General features: G+C 40.1%; 1 protein-coding gene and 1 pseudogene across 1 annotated transcript in view; both read right to left on the bottom strand.

The window, feature by feature from the left end:
- The window catches only part of C8H11orf65 (chromosome 8 C11orf65 homolog), a 108,277-nt gene extending 101,495 nt beyond the window's left edge, over nt 1-6,782 (bottom strand). The window contains exon 1 of the mRNA XM_065883121.1: nt 6,702-6,782. Coding sequence (XP_065739193.1) covers nt 6,702-6,782 — 81 coding nt within the window. The remainder of the gene's footprint in view (nt 1-6,701) is intronic.
- LOC136127339 (large ribosomal subunit protein uL30-like) lies at nt 4,376-5,119 on the bottom strand (annotated as a pseudogene).
- Nucleotides 6,783-16,685: the final 9,903 nt, after the last annotated feature.

Genomic DNA, 16,685 nt, shown 5'->3' with positions numbered 1-16,685 from the left:
TTGAATCTGTAGATTGCTTTGGGTAGCATAGTCATTTTCACAATATTGAGTCTTCCAATCCAAGTACATGGTATATTTCTCCATCTGTTTATGTCATCTTTGATTTCTTTCATCAGTGTTTTATAGTTTTTTGAGTATAAGTCTTTTGCCTCCTTAGGCAGGATTATTCCTAGGTATTTTATTGTTTTTGTTGCAATGGTAAATAGGAGTATTTCCTTAATTTCTCTTTCTGACTTTTCGTTGTTGGTGTATAGGAATGCCAGAGATTTCTGTGCATTAATTTTGTATCCTGCAAGCTTACCAAATTCAGTGATTAGTTCTAGTAGTTTTCTGGTGACAACTTTAGGATTTTCTACTGTCGATTTCTCCTTTCATGGTTGTTAGCATTTGCCTTATGTATTGAGGTGCTCCTATGTCGGGTGCATAAACATTTATAATTGTTATAGCTTCTACTTGGATTGATCCTTTGATCATTATGTACTGTCTCTCCTTATCTCTTGTAACAGTCTTTATTTTAAAGTCTATTTTATCTGATATGAGTATTGCTACTCCAGCTTTCTTTTGATTTCCATTTGCATGGAATATCTTTTTCCATCCCTTCATTTTCAGGCTGTATGTGTCCCTAGGTCTGAAGTGGGTCTCTTGTAGACAGCATATATATGGATCTTGCTTTTGTATCCATTCAGCCAGTCTGTGTCTTTTGGTGGGAGCATTTAATCCATTTACATTTAAGGTAATTACCAATATGTATGTTCCTATTCCCATTTTCTTAATTCTTTTGGGTTGGTTATTGTGGGTCTTTTTCTTCTCTTGCATTTCCCACTTAGAGAAGTTCCTTTAGCATTTGTTGTAAAGTTATTTGGTGGTGCTGAATTCTCTTAGCTTTTGCTTGTCTGAAAAGCTTTTGACTTCTCCATCAAATCTGAATGAGATCCTTGCTGGGTAGAGTAATCTTGGTTGTAGGTTTTTCTCTTTCATCACTTTAAGTATATCCTGCCACTCCCTCTGGCCTGTAGAGTTTCCACTGAAGAATCAGCTGATAACCTTATGGGGATTCTTTTGTATGTTATTTTTTGTTTTTCCCTTGCTGATTTTAATATATTTTCTTTGAATTTATTTTTTCTTAGTTTGATTAACATATGTCTTGGTGTGTTTTTCCTAGGGTTTATCTTGTATGGGACTGTCTGTGCTTCCTGGACTTGGGTGACTATTTCCTCTCCCATGTTAGGGTAGTTTTCAACTATAATCTCTTCAAATATTTTCTCAGACCCTTTCTTTTTCTCTTCTTCTTCTGGGACCCGTATAATTCGAATGTTGGTGTGTTTATTGTTGTCCCAGAGGTCTCTGAGACTGTCTTCAATTCTTTTCATTCTTTTTTCTTTATTCTGTTCCTTGGCAGTTATTTCCACTATTTTGTCTTCCAGCTCACTTATTCATTCTTCTGCCTCCATTATTCTGTTATTGATCTTTCTAGTGTGTTTTTCAGTTCAGTTATTGTGTTGTTCATCTCTATTTGTTTGTTCTTTAGTTCTTGTAGATCTTTGTTAAACATTTCTTGTATTTTCTCAATCTGTGCCTCCATTCTATTTCTGAGATTCTGGATCATCTTTACTATCATTACACTGAATTCTTTTTCAGGTAGATTGCCTATTTCCTCTTCATTTATTTGGTCTTATAGGTTTTTACCTTGCTCCTTCATCTGTGACATATTTTTTTGCCATCTCTCTCTCTCTCTCTCTTTTTTTGTTTTTCGGTACATGGGCCACTCACTGTTGTGGTCTCTCTCGTTGCGGAGCACAGGCTCCAGATGCGCAGGCTCAGCGGTCATGGCTCACGGGCCCAGCTGCTCTGTGGCATGTGGGATCTTCCCAGACCGGGGCACGAACCTGTGTCCCCTGCATCGGCAGGTGGACTCTCAACCACTGCGCCACCAGGGAAGCCTCTCTCTCTTTTTCTTTAATGAGTAGGATTGCATTCCTGTCTTACTAGTTGTTTGGCTGAGGCTTCCAACACTGGAGTTTGTAGGCTATTGGGTAGAGCTGGGTCTTGGTGCTGAGATGAGGAGCTCTGTGAGACCTCACTCCAGTGAATATTCTCTGGAGTCTGAGGTTCTCTGTTAGTCCAGTGGTTCAGACTTGGAGCTCCCACCATAGGAGATTTGGCCCAGCCCCAGGCTCATGAACCAAGATCCTGCAAGCCACCTGGGGTGGCAAAACAAAAAAAAAAAAGCAACAACAAGGTAAAAAATAAAATTAGACTAGGAAACTAACAGATATGTTAGGAAGAATATAAAAATAAAAATATAGATGAATCAGAAACCAGAAGGTACATCAGTACCACAATAATAAAAAAGAGGAGGGAAAAGGGAGGGGGGGGCGAAGGCCTTGGCTGTGGAGGGGGGGGGCTTAAGCAAGTGCAAGGTTTGGGTGGTGGGTGGGGCCAATGCTCAGGACCTACAGGGCTGGAAAAGGCCCTGGGGGCTGTGGGGAGTGGGGCTTAGGCTCAAGAAACAGAAGGGGTCCAGGCACGGCAGGGGACCTCACCTGGGAGCCCAGCAGGCTTCCTGGGCTTGAGTGGGCCAGGCAATCGCTCTCTGGTCCTCTCCTGCTCTTCTCAGAGAGTCCCTACTTCCTCCCTCCCTCTCCTGATCTCCCCAGCTTCTGGGGTGCTGATCCCATCTGGACTCCACTTCTCCTCACCCCCTCAGTCCCCCTATGTCCTACTGGTTCACTTTGGGGTTCCTCCCATCTCCTTGGGTGTCAGAGTCTCCCACCAGTAGCTGGCAGTCACCCCAGTTGTGGAGAGATGTTAACTCCACATCTTCCCACACCACCATCTTGACTCCACCTCCCTCTAATGTATTTTTAAATCCAGCTTCTCAGTCATACCTTCTATTGCATGGGGTACTATTTAGTCTCCAGATACAACCTTCCTAGAGCCATTCAACATAATGATCTAAGCTAAATTGATTATCATTTTTATTTCCTTCAGATTCTGTTATTTCTTTTCTTTTCTTTCTGTTTCTACATCATTGGTTTTCCTTAAATGTCAGGTGAGTGTCCATTAGTAGTGACAAATGAAGGTCTGTGTCAATTTTTCTAGGGAGCTAGTGTAAGTATCCTGTGCTTTTGTGTAAGTCTCTGGTTTTCCACTGTTCACACTCATGAATGGGAAGATTGCCTTGGGCCTTTGTGAAGTGGGTGGAATAAGTTAATGAACAGACTTTCTTAGAGGAAGTATGGTCAGGTAGCCAGCAATTACACAAGGCATCTCTCAAATACTAAAATTAAGAGGGTTTTACTGTGGAGTACCAAATCCATGCTAGAACTAGCTTTCCCAGATGGTTCATGTAAATTTTTTAAAGAGATAATCCTTCAGGGTTTGTTTCTTTTTGGTGGGGGGGATGCTGTGCTACTGCACAGCATATGAGATCTTAGTTCTCTGACCAGGGATTGAACCCACACCCCCAGCATTGGAAGCGCAGAGTCTTAATCACTGGGCTGCCAGGGAAGACCCTTGTTTTTTTTTTAATTTTTATTTATGTTGTGTTATAGTTGATTTACAATGTTGTGTTAGTTTCAGGTGTACAGCAAAGTGGATCAGTTATACATATACATATATCCATTCTTTTTCAGCTTCTGATTTGGGTTTTAAGAAGAGGACTGATCATCATGGAAACCAGAAAATTCCATCTTGAAGCCCAGCAGAAATAAATGGTGGGCATTTCCCTGAGTCATAAATGGCACAGGGGCTCAGCAATCTACCACCATGTTCTTAACAGGAAACACTCCATTTGGCTGGGGAAAGGGTCCATCTGTCTCATAGCTCAGATTAAAATTCTGAGCTAGAGAAAAGAACTAAGCCAATTGCAGGCAAGGATAAGGAAGTTACCAGATACACCTAGAGACAGCCACATCTGAGAGCTTGCCAAGCTGTCACTGAAGTTAGAACATGGACTCACAGCAGAGAGCATTGTTTTTGTGTGCTTCTTTCCAATTGTATTTCAAGTTCTTTCCAAAACAAGGCCCTGGGCTTGGTTCACTGCTGTCCTGTATTCATGCTTGGGTATTCATTCACCAACATTAAACCCCAGGATAGAAGATGTGATAAAACAGGACTCCTTTCTCCATGGAGTGAATCTTGGCTGGTTTCAGTGGTGGATGGTGGTCATCACAGAAAACACACAGGAAATTTTCCTTGGAACTGAGGTGGGATGAAAACTGCCTGCTGTGAACATCATCATCTTTTTCCTGACCTTTTACCTCCAGTTTCTGAAGATAAAGCAGAAAATAATCTTCCTTGAAGATAATGGGTAACAATTCCATAAAACAAAAACACATGCTTCCAATGCACTGTGCTTTCAGATATTCTGGGTTTAGTTCAGCTGCCAGATGAGTCAATTGATGCATTCACCTTGATAACCAGGTGAGCCCACTTCCTTGAGGAAGCCCCCTCTATTCTTGGTAGCACAATAGGCTACTTAGAGTTGCAAAGGGCACAAGAACCCTGCCATCACCTGAAAATCCTTCCCTGGGAAGGCAACTCCATGAATGAGGTCTTCCAAGCAAACGACACCAAACTTCCCCAGGTGCTCCCCAATCACTGTGTTGTCTGTCAGTGTGATGATTTTATTCTTGACCTTGGCTTGTCCACATTTAAAGATGAGTTCCTGAACAGACTTCAGATTTGCAAATCCCCAGGTCACATAAGTTTCCACTATATGAAGTGCTTTTATGGTTTAAGGGGTTACTTTCATAAAGACATCACTGAAAATCTTATTCAGGCCAAGTCTTGCAATGGTCCTCTGCATCAGTAAACTCACCCCATTAATCATTTGGATGTGTACAACAAAGGCTAAGGAGTGTTTATCTGGCACTTCCAAGCCACGAGGTTTCACTTCTCGTTGTCTGAGTTGCACCCTGTCACATAGTTGCCGCCAGGACTCATGTAGGAACCATTCTAGTTGCTTAAACTTGAGTTTTTCTCCTTTCCTCTGCTCCTTCCTTTGCAAAAGCACCTGCTTTGCCTGGGTGGCTTTGAGGGCCTGATAAGCCTTCCTCTTTTTCAGGAGATTTTCTGGAACCAAAGGGATCTTTTTTATTGGCTCTACCTCTGCCATCTTTCCAAAGCTGTGGGCTACTCTGGGTTTGTTTCTCTTATGCACAATGGTAAATATCCATCTACCAGTAGATTTTTGACTAATGATAAATATCCACCTGCCTATAGCTTTGGGTCTTGAAGTGACAGTGGAGACAACTGGCACAGCTCTTCCATGTACAAACCTTCAATTAACCCTATTGTCTATAGTCATTCTCCTTTTAGCCTTTTTAAATTGCTAAATCCTAATTGACGTCCTTTCTAGGGTTCCAATGACAAACGAGCTATCTCACTAGTGCCCCTTTAAGGTATGTATAGGCAAGTCTTCTACATAGATATGTCCAACAGGATACTACCATTTATTTTTGGTATGAGATAAAATTTCCTATTTGCTCATGAACTCCCTTCTCTCTGTTATGGGTTAACTTTCTATACATTGTCACTTCAGTTGGGTTCTAGAAGGATAGAAAGTGAAAATGTGTGTTCAGTCTACCATCTTGTTAAAATACACACACACACGTTTGTTTATGTACATGGCTTCTCTACTGAAGCTCCTTAAACACAAGGATGTATTGTAAAATGCCTAGCACAGTGTCAGGAACATAACAGGTGTTCAAAGGTATGTGGCTGATTGGATTTGAATGTGGGACAGAAGAATTACAAATGACAGAAAAGCTTAAGCCTAGATGACAAGTATGCTGTTAGAGACCAACAAAGGAATAGTAGATTTTAAAGGAAATTCTTGTTTTTTAGCTTTGGAAATCAATAGTTGTGCCCCAGCATAGGCAAATAATGGAAATTATTTTTCAAGACATCATTAACCGGTATAAAGGTACTTTTGTGTGCTAGAAAGAGAGCCATACCACTTCACACACAGAGTGTTGATGCTATCCTAGAGAAAAGAGAGAAGTCATTTCACCTCTTGGCTCTCACCTAACCCAGTAGATCAAATTGGAATATTCCTTATTGGATAAGGAGACTAATTCTACTCAGACTAGAGCATGGTGAAAACTACTACATTAATCCAGATATACTTTACGTCCTCAAGAGTAGGTACTGAATAAATATTAAATGAGTGAATGTATCCCTAACACTTGCTCACAAACCTGATTCCAGAGTCAAGATATAAAATTTTTAGAGGTGAAAGCCAAATAAGCCAATTAGTGATACTTTTGCTCATAGTAGCCATTATCAAAGTGCCTGGCCCAGATCAGAAACTCAATAAATATTAGTGAGGTTAATAAGATAATTAATTAATGCTAATTTTTTGAAACTTAAAAAAATGTCTACTTATAAAGCAAAGGGTGGTATACAACTCTTTAATATACTAAAAGCTATTGAATTGTATACTTTATTATTTTTTAAAGTCTTTATTGAATTTGTTACAATATTGCTTCTGTTCCATGTTTTGGTTTTTTGGCCACAAGGCACGTGGGATCTTAGTTCCCCAACCAGGGATCAAACCCACACCCCCTGCATTGGAAGGCAAAGTCTTAACCACTGGACCGCCAAGGAAGTCCCTGAATTGTATACTTTAAACAGGTGAACTATATGATGTATCAATTACATCTCAATAAAGCTGCAAAAAACCAAAATAAACTCACAAGGAAACTTTTCCAGGCCTTCTGAATGACTCTGGCAGCTCTGTCTCTCTTTGTAAATTCTGATTCCTGTTTCCAAGCCATGCAAAACTCCTAAAAGAGAATAAGCAAAGGAGTATATTTTAATTTAATTTACATACTCCATTATGAAACTGTCACTAGAACTCAATGAAAATCAAATAGAAAGTATAAAGGAAATAATGAAAATGATATTTGATATCAAAATAACTATAATAAAAATTAAAATTGACACCAATAATTGATAGCCTAATATGTTCCAATTTGTCTCTTTTTTATTGAAGTATAGTTGATTTACAATATTATATTATTTTCATTATTTTTAAAGATTATACTCCATTTAATGTTATTACAAAACAATGACTATATTTCCCTGTGCTGTACAATATCCTTGTTGCTTATCTATTTTATTCATAGTAGTTTGTATCTCTTAATCCCTTATTCCTATCTTGTCCCTCCCCTTTTCCCACTCTCCACTGGTAACCACTAGCTTGTTCTCTATATCTGTAGGACTGTTTCTGTTTTATTATATACATTCATTTGTTTTAGCTTTTAGATACTCTGTGATAACATAGAGTATTTGTCTTTGTCTGACTTTTTCACTAAGCATAATACTCTCTAGGTCCATTCACATTGTTGCAAATGGCAGAATTTCATTCTTTTTTACAGCTGAGTAATATTCCATTGTATATATACATACTGCATCTTCTTTATCCATTCATCTGTTGATGGATACTTGGATTGCTTCAATATTTTGGCAATTGTACATAATGTTGCTATAAACATTGAGGTTAATATAGCTTTTTGATTTGTATTTTCTTTGGATATATACCCAGCAGTGGAATTGCTGGATCATATAATAGTTCTATTTTTAGTTTTTTGAGGAAGCTCCATACTGTTTTCCACATTTGCTGCACGAATTTACACTCCCACCAACAGTGTATGAGGGTTCCCTTTTCTCCACATCCTTGTCAATGTTTGTTACTTGTAGACTTTTTGATGATATTCTGACAGATGTGAGGTAATATCTCATAATTTTGATTTGTATTTCTCTAATGACTAGCAATGCTGAACATCTTTTCATGTGCCAGTTAGCCACCTGTATGTCTTCTTTGGAAAAATGTCTATTCAGGTCTTCTGCCCATTTTTAAATTGGATTGTTTTTTTTTTGATATTGAGCTGTATGTGCTGATTACATATTTTGATTATTACCCCTATTCTTCATACCATTTGCAAATATTTTCTCCCATTCTATAGGTTGTCTTTCTGTTTTGTTGATGGTTTCTTTTGTTGTGTGAAAGCTTTTAAGTTTAAGTAGGTCCCAGTTGGGGTGTTTTTTGCTTTTATTTCTTTTGCCTTAGGAGAATGATCCAAGAAAATATTGTTATGACTTTATCTAAGTGTGTTCTCTTCTAGGAGTTTTATGGTTTCAGGTTTTACATTTAGGTCTTTAAACCACTTTGAGTTTTTGTATATGGTGTGAAGGAATGTTCTAATGTCATTGTTTTATATGTGGCTGTCCATTTTTCCCAAAACCACCTGCTGAAGAGACTGTCTTTTCTTCATGTATATTCTTGCCTCCTTTGTTGTAAATTAATTGACTGTAGGTGTGTGGGTTTATTTCTGGACTCTATTCTCTTCCATTGGTCCATATGTCTGTTTTTGTGCCAATACCATGCTGTTTTGATTACTGTATAGGATTATCTGAAGTCTGGAAGTGTTATGCCTCCAGCTTTCTTCTTTTTTCTCAGGATTGCTTTGGGAATTCAGGGAGTTTTGTGGTTCCATATAAATTTTATTTTATTTTAACTTTTTATTTTATATTGCAGTATAGTTTATTAACAATGTGTGTTAGTTCCAGGTGTACAGCAAAGTGATTCAGTTATACGTATACATGTATCTATTCTTTCTCAAATTCTTTTCCCATTTAGGTAGTTACATAATATTGAGCAGAGTTCCCTGTGCTGTACAGTAGGTCCCAGTTGGTTATCCATTTATTTTTTAAAAATTTATTTGGCTGAGTTGAGTCTTTGTTACTGTGCACAGGCTTTCTCTAGTTGTGGCAAGCAGGGGCTACTCTTCATTGCGGTGCACGGGCTTCACGTTGCAGTGGCTTCTCTTGTTGTGGAGCATGGGCTCTAGGCGTGAGGGCTTCAGTAGTTGTGGCTTGCGGGCTCTAGAACATAGGCTCAGTAGTTGTGGTGCATGGGCTTAGTTGCTTCGCGGCATGCTTCCTGGACCAGGGCTCAAACCTGTGTCCCCAATCTGCATTGGCAGGCAGATTCTTAACTACTGCACCACCAGGGAAGCCCGGTTATCCATTTTAACAATCGATCAATCCCAAACTCCCTAACTATCCCTCCCACCACCCCCCTCTGGAAACCATAAGTTCCTTCTCTAACTCTGAGAGTCTGTTACTGTTTTGTAAATAAGTTCATTTGTATCATTTTTTTTAGATTCCACATATAAGTGATATCATATGATATTTGTCTTTGTCTGACCTACTTCACTCATTATGACAATCTCTAGGTTCATCCATGTTGCTGCAAATGGCATTATTTCATTCTTTTTAATGGTTGAGTAATATTCCATTGTATACATGTGTCACATCTTCTTTATTCATTCATCTGTTGATGGACATTTAGGTTGCTTCCATGTCTTGGCTATTATAAACAGTGCTGCAATGAACACTGAGGTGCATGTATCCTTTTGGACCATGTTCTTCTCCAGATATATGCCTAGGAGTGGGATTGCAGGATCATATGATAACTCCATTTTTAGTTTTTTATGGAACCTCCATACTGTTCTCCACAGTGGATATACCAATTTACATTCCCACCAGCAGGGCTCCCTCTCTCCAGCACTCTCCAGCATTTATTGTTTCTGGGTTTTTTGACGCTAGCAATTCTGACTGGTGTGGGGTGATTTCTCATTGCAGTTTTGATTTGCATTTGTTTAAATTATCAATGCTGAACATCTTTTCATGTGCCTCTTGGCCATCTGTATGTCTTCTTTGGAGAAATGTCTATTTAGGTCTTCTGCTCATTTTTTGATTGGGTTGTTTGTTTTTATATTAAGCTGCATGAGCTGTTTGTAAATTTTGGAGACTAACCTGTTGTAGGTCTCGTTGTTTGCAAATATTTTCTCCCATTCTGCAGGTTGTCTTTTCATCTTGTTTATGGTTTCCTTTGCTGTGAAAAAGCTTTTGAGTTTAATTAGGTCTCATTTGTTTATTATTGTTTTTATTTCCATTACTCTGGAAGACGGATGGAAAAAGATATTGCTGCAATTTATTCAGAGAGTGTTCTGCCTATGTTTTCCTCTAAGAGTTTTATATTGTCCTGTCTTACACTTAGGTCTTTAATCCATTTGGAGTTTATTTTTGTGTATGGTGTTAGAGAGTGTTCTAATTTCATTTTTTTACTTGTAGCTGTCCAGTTTTGCCAGCACCATTTACTGAGACTGTCTTTCCTCCATTGCTTCATCTTACCTCCTTTGCTGTAGATTAATTGACCATAGGTGTGCGGGTTTCTTTCTGGGCTCTCTATCCTCTTCCATTGATCTATATTTTTGTGCCAGTACCATACTGTTTTGATGACTATAACTTTGTAGTATGTTCTGAAGTCAGGAAGCCTGATTCCTCCAGCTCCGTTTTTCTTTCTCAAGATTACTTTGGCTATTCAGGGTCTTTTGTGTCTCCATACAAATTTTAAGTTTTTTGCTCTAGTTCTGTGAAAAATGCCATTGGTAACTTGATAGGGATTTCATTGAATCTGTAGATTGCATTGAGTAGTACAGTTATTTTGACAATATTGATTCTTCCAATCCAAGAACATGATATATCTTTCCATCTGCTTGTGTAGTCTTCGTTTTCTTTCATCAGCATCTTATAGTTTTCAGAGTACAGGGTTTTGTCTCCTTAGAGACATCTAGAGACTGTCATACAGAGTGAAGTAAGTCAGAAAGAGAAAAACATATATCATATATTAATGCATATATGTGGAACCTAGAAAATGGTACAGATGAACCAGTTTGCAGAGCAGAAATTGAGACACAGAAGTAGAGAACAAACGTATGGACACCAAGGGGGGAAGCGGTGGGAGGTGGGGGTTGTGGTGTGATGAATTGGGAGATTGGGATTGACATGTATACACTGATGTGTATAAAATGGATGACTAATAAGAAAATAAATATTTTTAAAAAATAAAAAAAAATAAAAGCTCCTGTTGACAGCCAAAAAAAAAAAAAAATCACAGTTTCAATTTCAGTACTTGTGATTGGTCTGTTCATATTTTCTATTTCTTCTTGATTCAGTCTTGGGAGATTGTACCTTTATAAGAATTTGCCCATTTCTTTCAGGTTGTCCATTTTATTGAAATATAGTTGCTTGAAGTAGTTTCTTATGATCCCTTGTATTTCTGTGGTGTCAGTTGTAACTTCTCCTTTTTCATTTCTAATTTATTGATTTAAGTCATTTCTCTTTTTTTCTTGATGAATTTGGTTTAAGGTTTATCAATTTTGTCTATCTTTTCAAAGAACCAGCTTTTAGTTTCACTGATCTTTGCTATCTTTTCTTCATCTCTATTTCATTGATTTCTTCTCTGATCTTCATGATTTCTTTCCTTCTACTGACTTTAGATTTTGTTTGTTCTTCTTTCTCTAGTTGCTTTAGGTGTAAGGTTAGGTTGTTTACTTGAGATTTTTATTGTTTCCTGAGGTAAGATTGTATTGTTATAAACCTGCCTCTTAGAACTGCTTTTGCTGCGTCCCATAGGTTTTTGCTCACTGTGCTTTTGTTTTCATTTGTCTCTAGGTATTTTTTGATTTCCTCTTTGATTTCCTCAGTGATCCATTGGTTGTTTAGTAGCATATTGTTTAGTCTCCATGTGTTTGTGTTTATTACTTGTAGTTGATTTCTAATGTCATAGTGTTGTGGTCAGAAAAGATGCTTGATATGATTTCAATTTTCTTAAATTTACCGAGGCTCACTTTGTGGCCCAGCATGTAGTCAATCCTTGAGAATGTTCCATGTGCACATGAGAAGAATGTGTATTCTGCTTTTGATGGAATGCTCTATAAATATCAGTTAAATCCATCAGGTCTAATGTGTCATCTAAGGCCTGTGTTTCCTTATTGATTTTCTATCTGGAAGATCTGTCCACTGATGAAAAAGGGATGTTAAAGTCACCCACAATTATTGTGTTACTGTCTACTTCTCCCTTTATGGCCATTAGTATTTGCCCTATATATTTAGGTGCTCCTATGTTGGTTGCATATATATTCACAATTGTTATGTCTTCTTCTTGGATTGATCCCTTGATCATTATGTAGTGTCCTTCTTTGTCTCGTTTATTTCAAAGTCCATTTTGTCTGATACGAATATTGATACTTCAGGTTTCTATTGATTTCCATTTACATGGAATACCTTTTTCCATCCCCTCACTTTTAGCCTGTATGTGTCCCTAGGTCTGAAGTGGGTCTCCTTAGACAGCATATATACACATCTTATTTTTGTAACCATTCAGCCAGTCTATGTCTTTTGGTTGGAGCATTTAATCCATTTACGTTTAAGGTTATTATTGATATGTATGTTCCTATTGTCATTTTCTTAATTGTTTTGGGTTTGTTTTTGTAGGTCTTTTTCTTCCCCTCCTCTTTTGTTCTCTTCTCTTGTGGTTTGATGACCAGCTTTAGGTTGCTTTTTCTTTTTGTGTGTGTCTATCTATTGTAGTCTTTTGTTTTGCAGTTCCCATTAGGTTTTGATGTAGCAGTCTATATATATACAAGGTTGTTTTAAGTTGCTGGTCTCTTTTACCTAGAGAAGTTCCTTTAACATTTGTTGCAAAGCTGGTCTAGTGGTGCTGAATTCTCTTAGCTTTTGCTTGTCTGTGAAGCTTTTGATTTCTCCATCACATCTGAATGAGAACTTTGCTGGGTAGAGTATTCTTTGTTGTGGGTTCTATCCTTTCATCACTTTAAATATATCATGCCACTCCCTTCTGGCCTGGAGAGGTTTTGCTGAGTAATCAGTTGATAACCTTACCAGTGTTCCTCTGTATGTTATTTTTGATTTTTCCCTTGTTGCTTTTAATATTTTTTCTTTGTCTTTAATTTTTGTTAGTTTGATTACTATGTGTCTCAGCATGTTCCTCCTTGGGTTTATCCTGTCTGGGACTCTCTTCACTTCCTGGACTAGGGTGACTGTTCCCTTTCCCATGTTAGGGTAGTTTTCAGCTATTATCTCTACAAATATTTTTTCAGGTTCTTTCTCTCTCTCTTCTCCTTTTGGGACCCGTATAAAGTGAATGTTAGTGCATTTAATATTGTCCCAGAGGTCTCTTATACTGTCTTCATTTTTTTCAGTCTTTTTTCTTTATTCACATCTGTGGCAGTGATTTCCACCATTCTGTCTTCCAGGTCACTTATCTATTCTTCTGCCTCATGTATTCTGCTATTGATCCCTTCTAGTGTATTCATTTCAGTTATTGTATTGTTCATCTCTGTCTGTTTGTTCTTTAGTTCTTTAGGTCTTTTTTAAACATTCCTTGCATTTCCTGATTCTTGCCTCCATTCTTTTTCTGAGATCTTGGATCATCTTAACTATTATTATTCTGAATTCTTTTTCTGGTAGATTGGCTATCTCGACTTCACCTAGTTGTTTTCTGGGGTTTCATCTTGTTCCTTCATCTGGGACAAATTCCTCTGCCATCTCATTTTTTAAAAAATTATTTATTTAATTAATTTAGTTTTGGCTGTGTTGGGTCTTTGTTGCTGTGCGTGGGCTTTCTCTAGTTGTGGCAAGTGGGGGTTATTCTTTGTTGTAGTGCGCAGGCTTCTCATTGTGGTGGATTCTCTTGTTGTGGAACACAGGCTCTAGGCACGCAGGCTTCAGTAGTTGCGGCATGCAGGTTCAGTAGCTGTGATTCACAGGCTCTAGAGTGCAGACTCAGTAGTTGTGGTGGGAAGTCCACAACTCTCACCATGTGGGAAGTCCCTGCCATCTCATTTTGACTAACTCTCTGTGATTGCATTTTCTGTTCTACAGGTTGAAGGATTGTAGTTCTTTTTTCTGCTCTCTGCCCTCTGGTAGATAAGGCTGTCTAAGAGGATTGTGCAGGTTTCCTGACGGGAGGGGCTGGTTCCTGGTCAGTGGTGGGTGGATCTGGGTCTTGTCCCTCTGGTGGGCAGGGCCATGTTCAGGGAGAGTTTAAGCCACTTTTCTGCTGATGGGTGGGGCTGTGTTCCTGCCCTGTTTGCTGTTTGGCCTTAGGTGACCCAGCACTGGAGACTACAGGCTGTTTGGTGGGCTAATGGTGGCCTCCAGGAGGGTTCATGCCAGTGGGGACTTCCCAGAACTGCTGCTGCCAGTGTTCTTTTTCCCTACAGTGAGCCCCAGCTGTCCCCCACCTCTGCAGGAGACCCTCCAATACTTGCAGGTGGGTTTGGTCCAGTCTCTTATGGGTTCACTGCTTTTTTCCCCTGGATCCTGGTACACACAAGACTTTGTGTGCATCCTCCATGAATGGAGATTCTTTTTCCCCCAGTCTGTGGAAGTCCTGCAATCAAACCCCGCTGGCCTTCATAGCCAGAGTCTCTGGGGACTCCTCCTCCTGTTGCCGGACCCCCAGGCTGGGAAGCCTGACGTGGGGCTCAAAACTTTCACTCCTGTGGGATAACTTCTGTGGTATAATTGTTTTCCAGTTTCTGGGTCACTCACCAGTGGGTATGTGATATGATTTTATCACAATTGTGCCCATCCTACCATCTCACTGTGGCTTCTTTTTTGTCTTAGGGTATCTTTTTTGGTGTGTTCCATCATTTTTTGGTGATGGTTGTTCAGCAGTTAGTTGTGATTTTGGTGTTTTCGTAAGAAGGCATTGAGCTCACATCCTTCTCTTCCACCATCTTTAGCTCTCAACATCTCCATATAAATTTTAGGATTATCCTAGTTCTATGAAAAATGTCATGGGTATTTCGACAGGAATTGCATTAAATCTGTATATTGCCTTGTGTAGTATGGCCATTTTAACAATATTAATTCCTCTAATCCAAAGCCATGGTATATGTTTCCATTTCTTTGACTAATCTTCAGTTTCCTTCATCAGTGTTTTATAGTTTTTGGATATAGGTTTTTCACCTCCTTGGTTTATGTTTATTCTTCAGTTTTTTTGTTTTGGATGCAATTTTATTTTTTTATTTTTGACAGCATTTGGTCTTTGGTGCTGTGCATGGGCTTTCTCTGGTTGCTTCGAGCAGGGGCTGCTCTTCATTGCATTACATGGGCTTCTCATTGTGGTGGCTTCTCTTGTTGCAGAGCATGGGCTCTAGGCTTGCAAGCGTCAGCAGTTGTGGCATGTGGGCTCAGTAGTTGTGGCTCGTGGGCTCTAGAGTGCAGGCTCATTAGTTGTGGTACACAGGCTTAGTTGCTCCGTGGCATGTGGGATCTTCCTGGACAAGGGATCGAACCTGTGTCCCCTGCATTTGCAGGTGGATTCTTAACCACTGTGCCACCAGGGAAGTCCCTGGATGCAATTTTAAATGGATTTTTTTCCTTTCTTTTTCTGATACTTCATTACTAGTATATAGAAACACGACAGATTTCTGTACGCTAGTCTTGTATTCTGCAACCTTGCTGAATTCATTTATTATTCTAGTATTTTTTGCGTGGAGATTTTAGGGTTTTCTATGTCGTCAGCAAACAGTGACAGTTTTGAGGAGACCTTCAAGATGGCAGAAGAGTAAGATGTGGAGATCACCTTCTTCCCCACAAATAAATCAGATATACATCGACACATGGAACAACTCCTACAAAACACCTACTGAACGCTGGCAGAAGACCTCAGACTTCCCAAAAGGCAAGAAACTCCCCACGTACATGGGTAGGGCAAAAGAAAAAACTGAGACAAAAGAATAGGGACGGGATCTGCACCACCGGGAGGGAGCTGTGAAGGCGGAAACGTTTCCACACACTAGGAAGCCCCTTCACTGGCGGAGACGGGGGCGGTGGGTAGCGGCGGGGGGGAAGCTTCGGAGCCACAGAGGAGAGAGCGCAGCACCAGGCGTGCAGAGGACAAAGCGGAGAGATTCCCACACTGAGGATTGGCGCCAACCAGCACTCAACAGCCTGAGAGGCTTGTCTGCTTACCTGCCGGCCGCGACGGTTGGGGGCTGGGAGCTGAAGCTCGGGTTTCGGAGGTCAGACCCCAGGGAAGCGACTGGGGTTGTCAGCGTGAACACAGCCTGAAGGGGGCTCGTGTGACACAGCTAGCTGGGAGGGAGTCTGGGAAAAAATCTGGACCTGCCTAAGAGGCAAGAGACCATTGTTTCAGGGTGCGCGAGGAGAGGGGATTCAGAGCACTTCCTAAACGAGCTTCAGAGACGGGCGTGAACCGCGGCTATCAGCGCGGACACCAGAGATGGGCATGAGATGTTAAGACTGCTGCTGCAGCCACCAAAAAGCCTATGTGCAAGCGCAGGTAACTATCCACACCTCCCCTCCTGGGAGCCTGTGCAGCCTGCCACTACCAGGGTCCCCTGAACCAGGGACGAATTTCCCGGGAGAACACAGGGCATGCCTCAGGCTGTTGCAATATAATGCTGGCCTTTGCCACGGCAGGCTCTCCCTGCATTCCATACCCCTCCCTCTCCCCAGCCTGAGTGAGCCAGAGCCCCTTAATCAGCTGTACTTTAACCCCATCCTGTCTGAGCGAGGAACAGATGCCCTCAGGCGACCTACATGCAGTGGCGGGGCCACATCCAAAGCTGAACCCCAGGAGATGTGTGAACAAAGAAGAGAAAGGGAAATCTCTCCCAGCAGCCTCAGGACCTGCGGATTAAATCTCCACAATCAACTTGTACCTTGCATCTGTGGAATACCTGAATAGAAAATGAATTATTCCAAAATTGAGGTGGTGGACTTTGGGAGCAATGTTACATATTTTTTCCTTTTTCTCTTTTTGTGAGTATGTA

This window comes from Phocoena phocoena, chromosome 8 (genome assembly GCF_963924675.1).
Source record: "Phocoena phocoena chromosome 8, mPhoPho1.1, whole genome shotgun sequence".
Classification (NCBI taxonomy): domain Eukaryota; kingdom Metazoa; phylum Chordata; class Mammalia; order Artiodactyla; family Phocoenidae; genus Phocoena; species Phocoena phocoena.
This window is presented reverse-complemented; position numbering and strand designations above follow the sequence as displayed.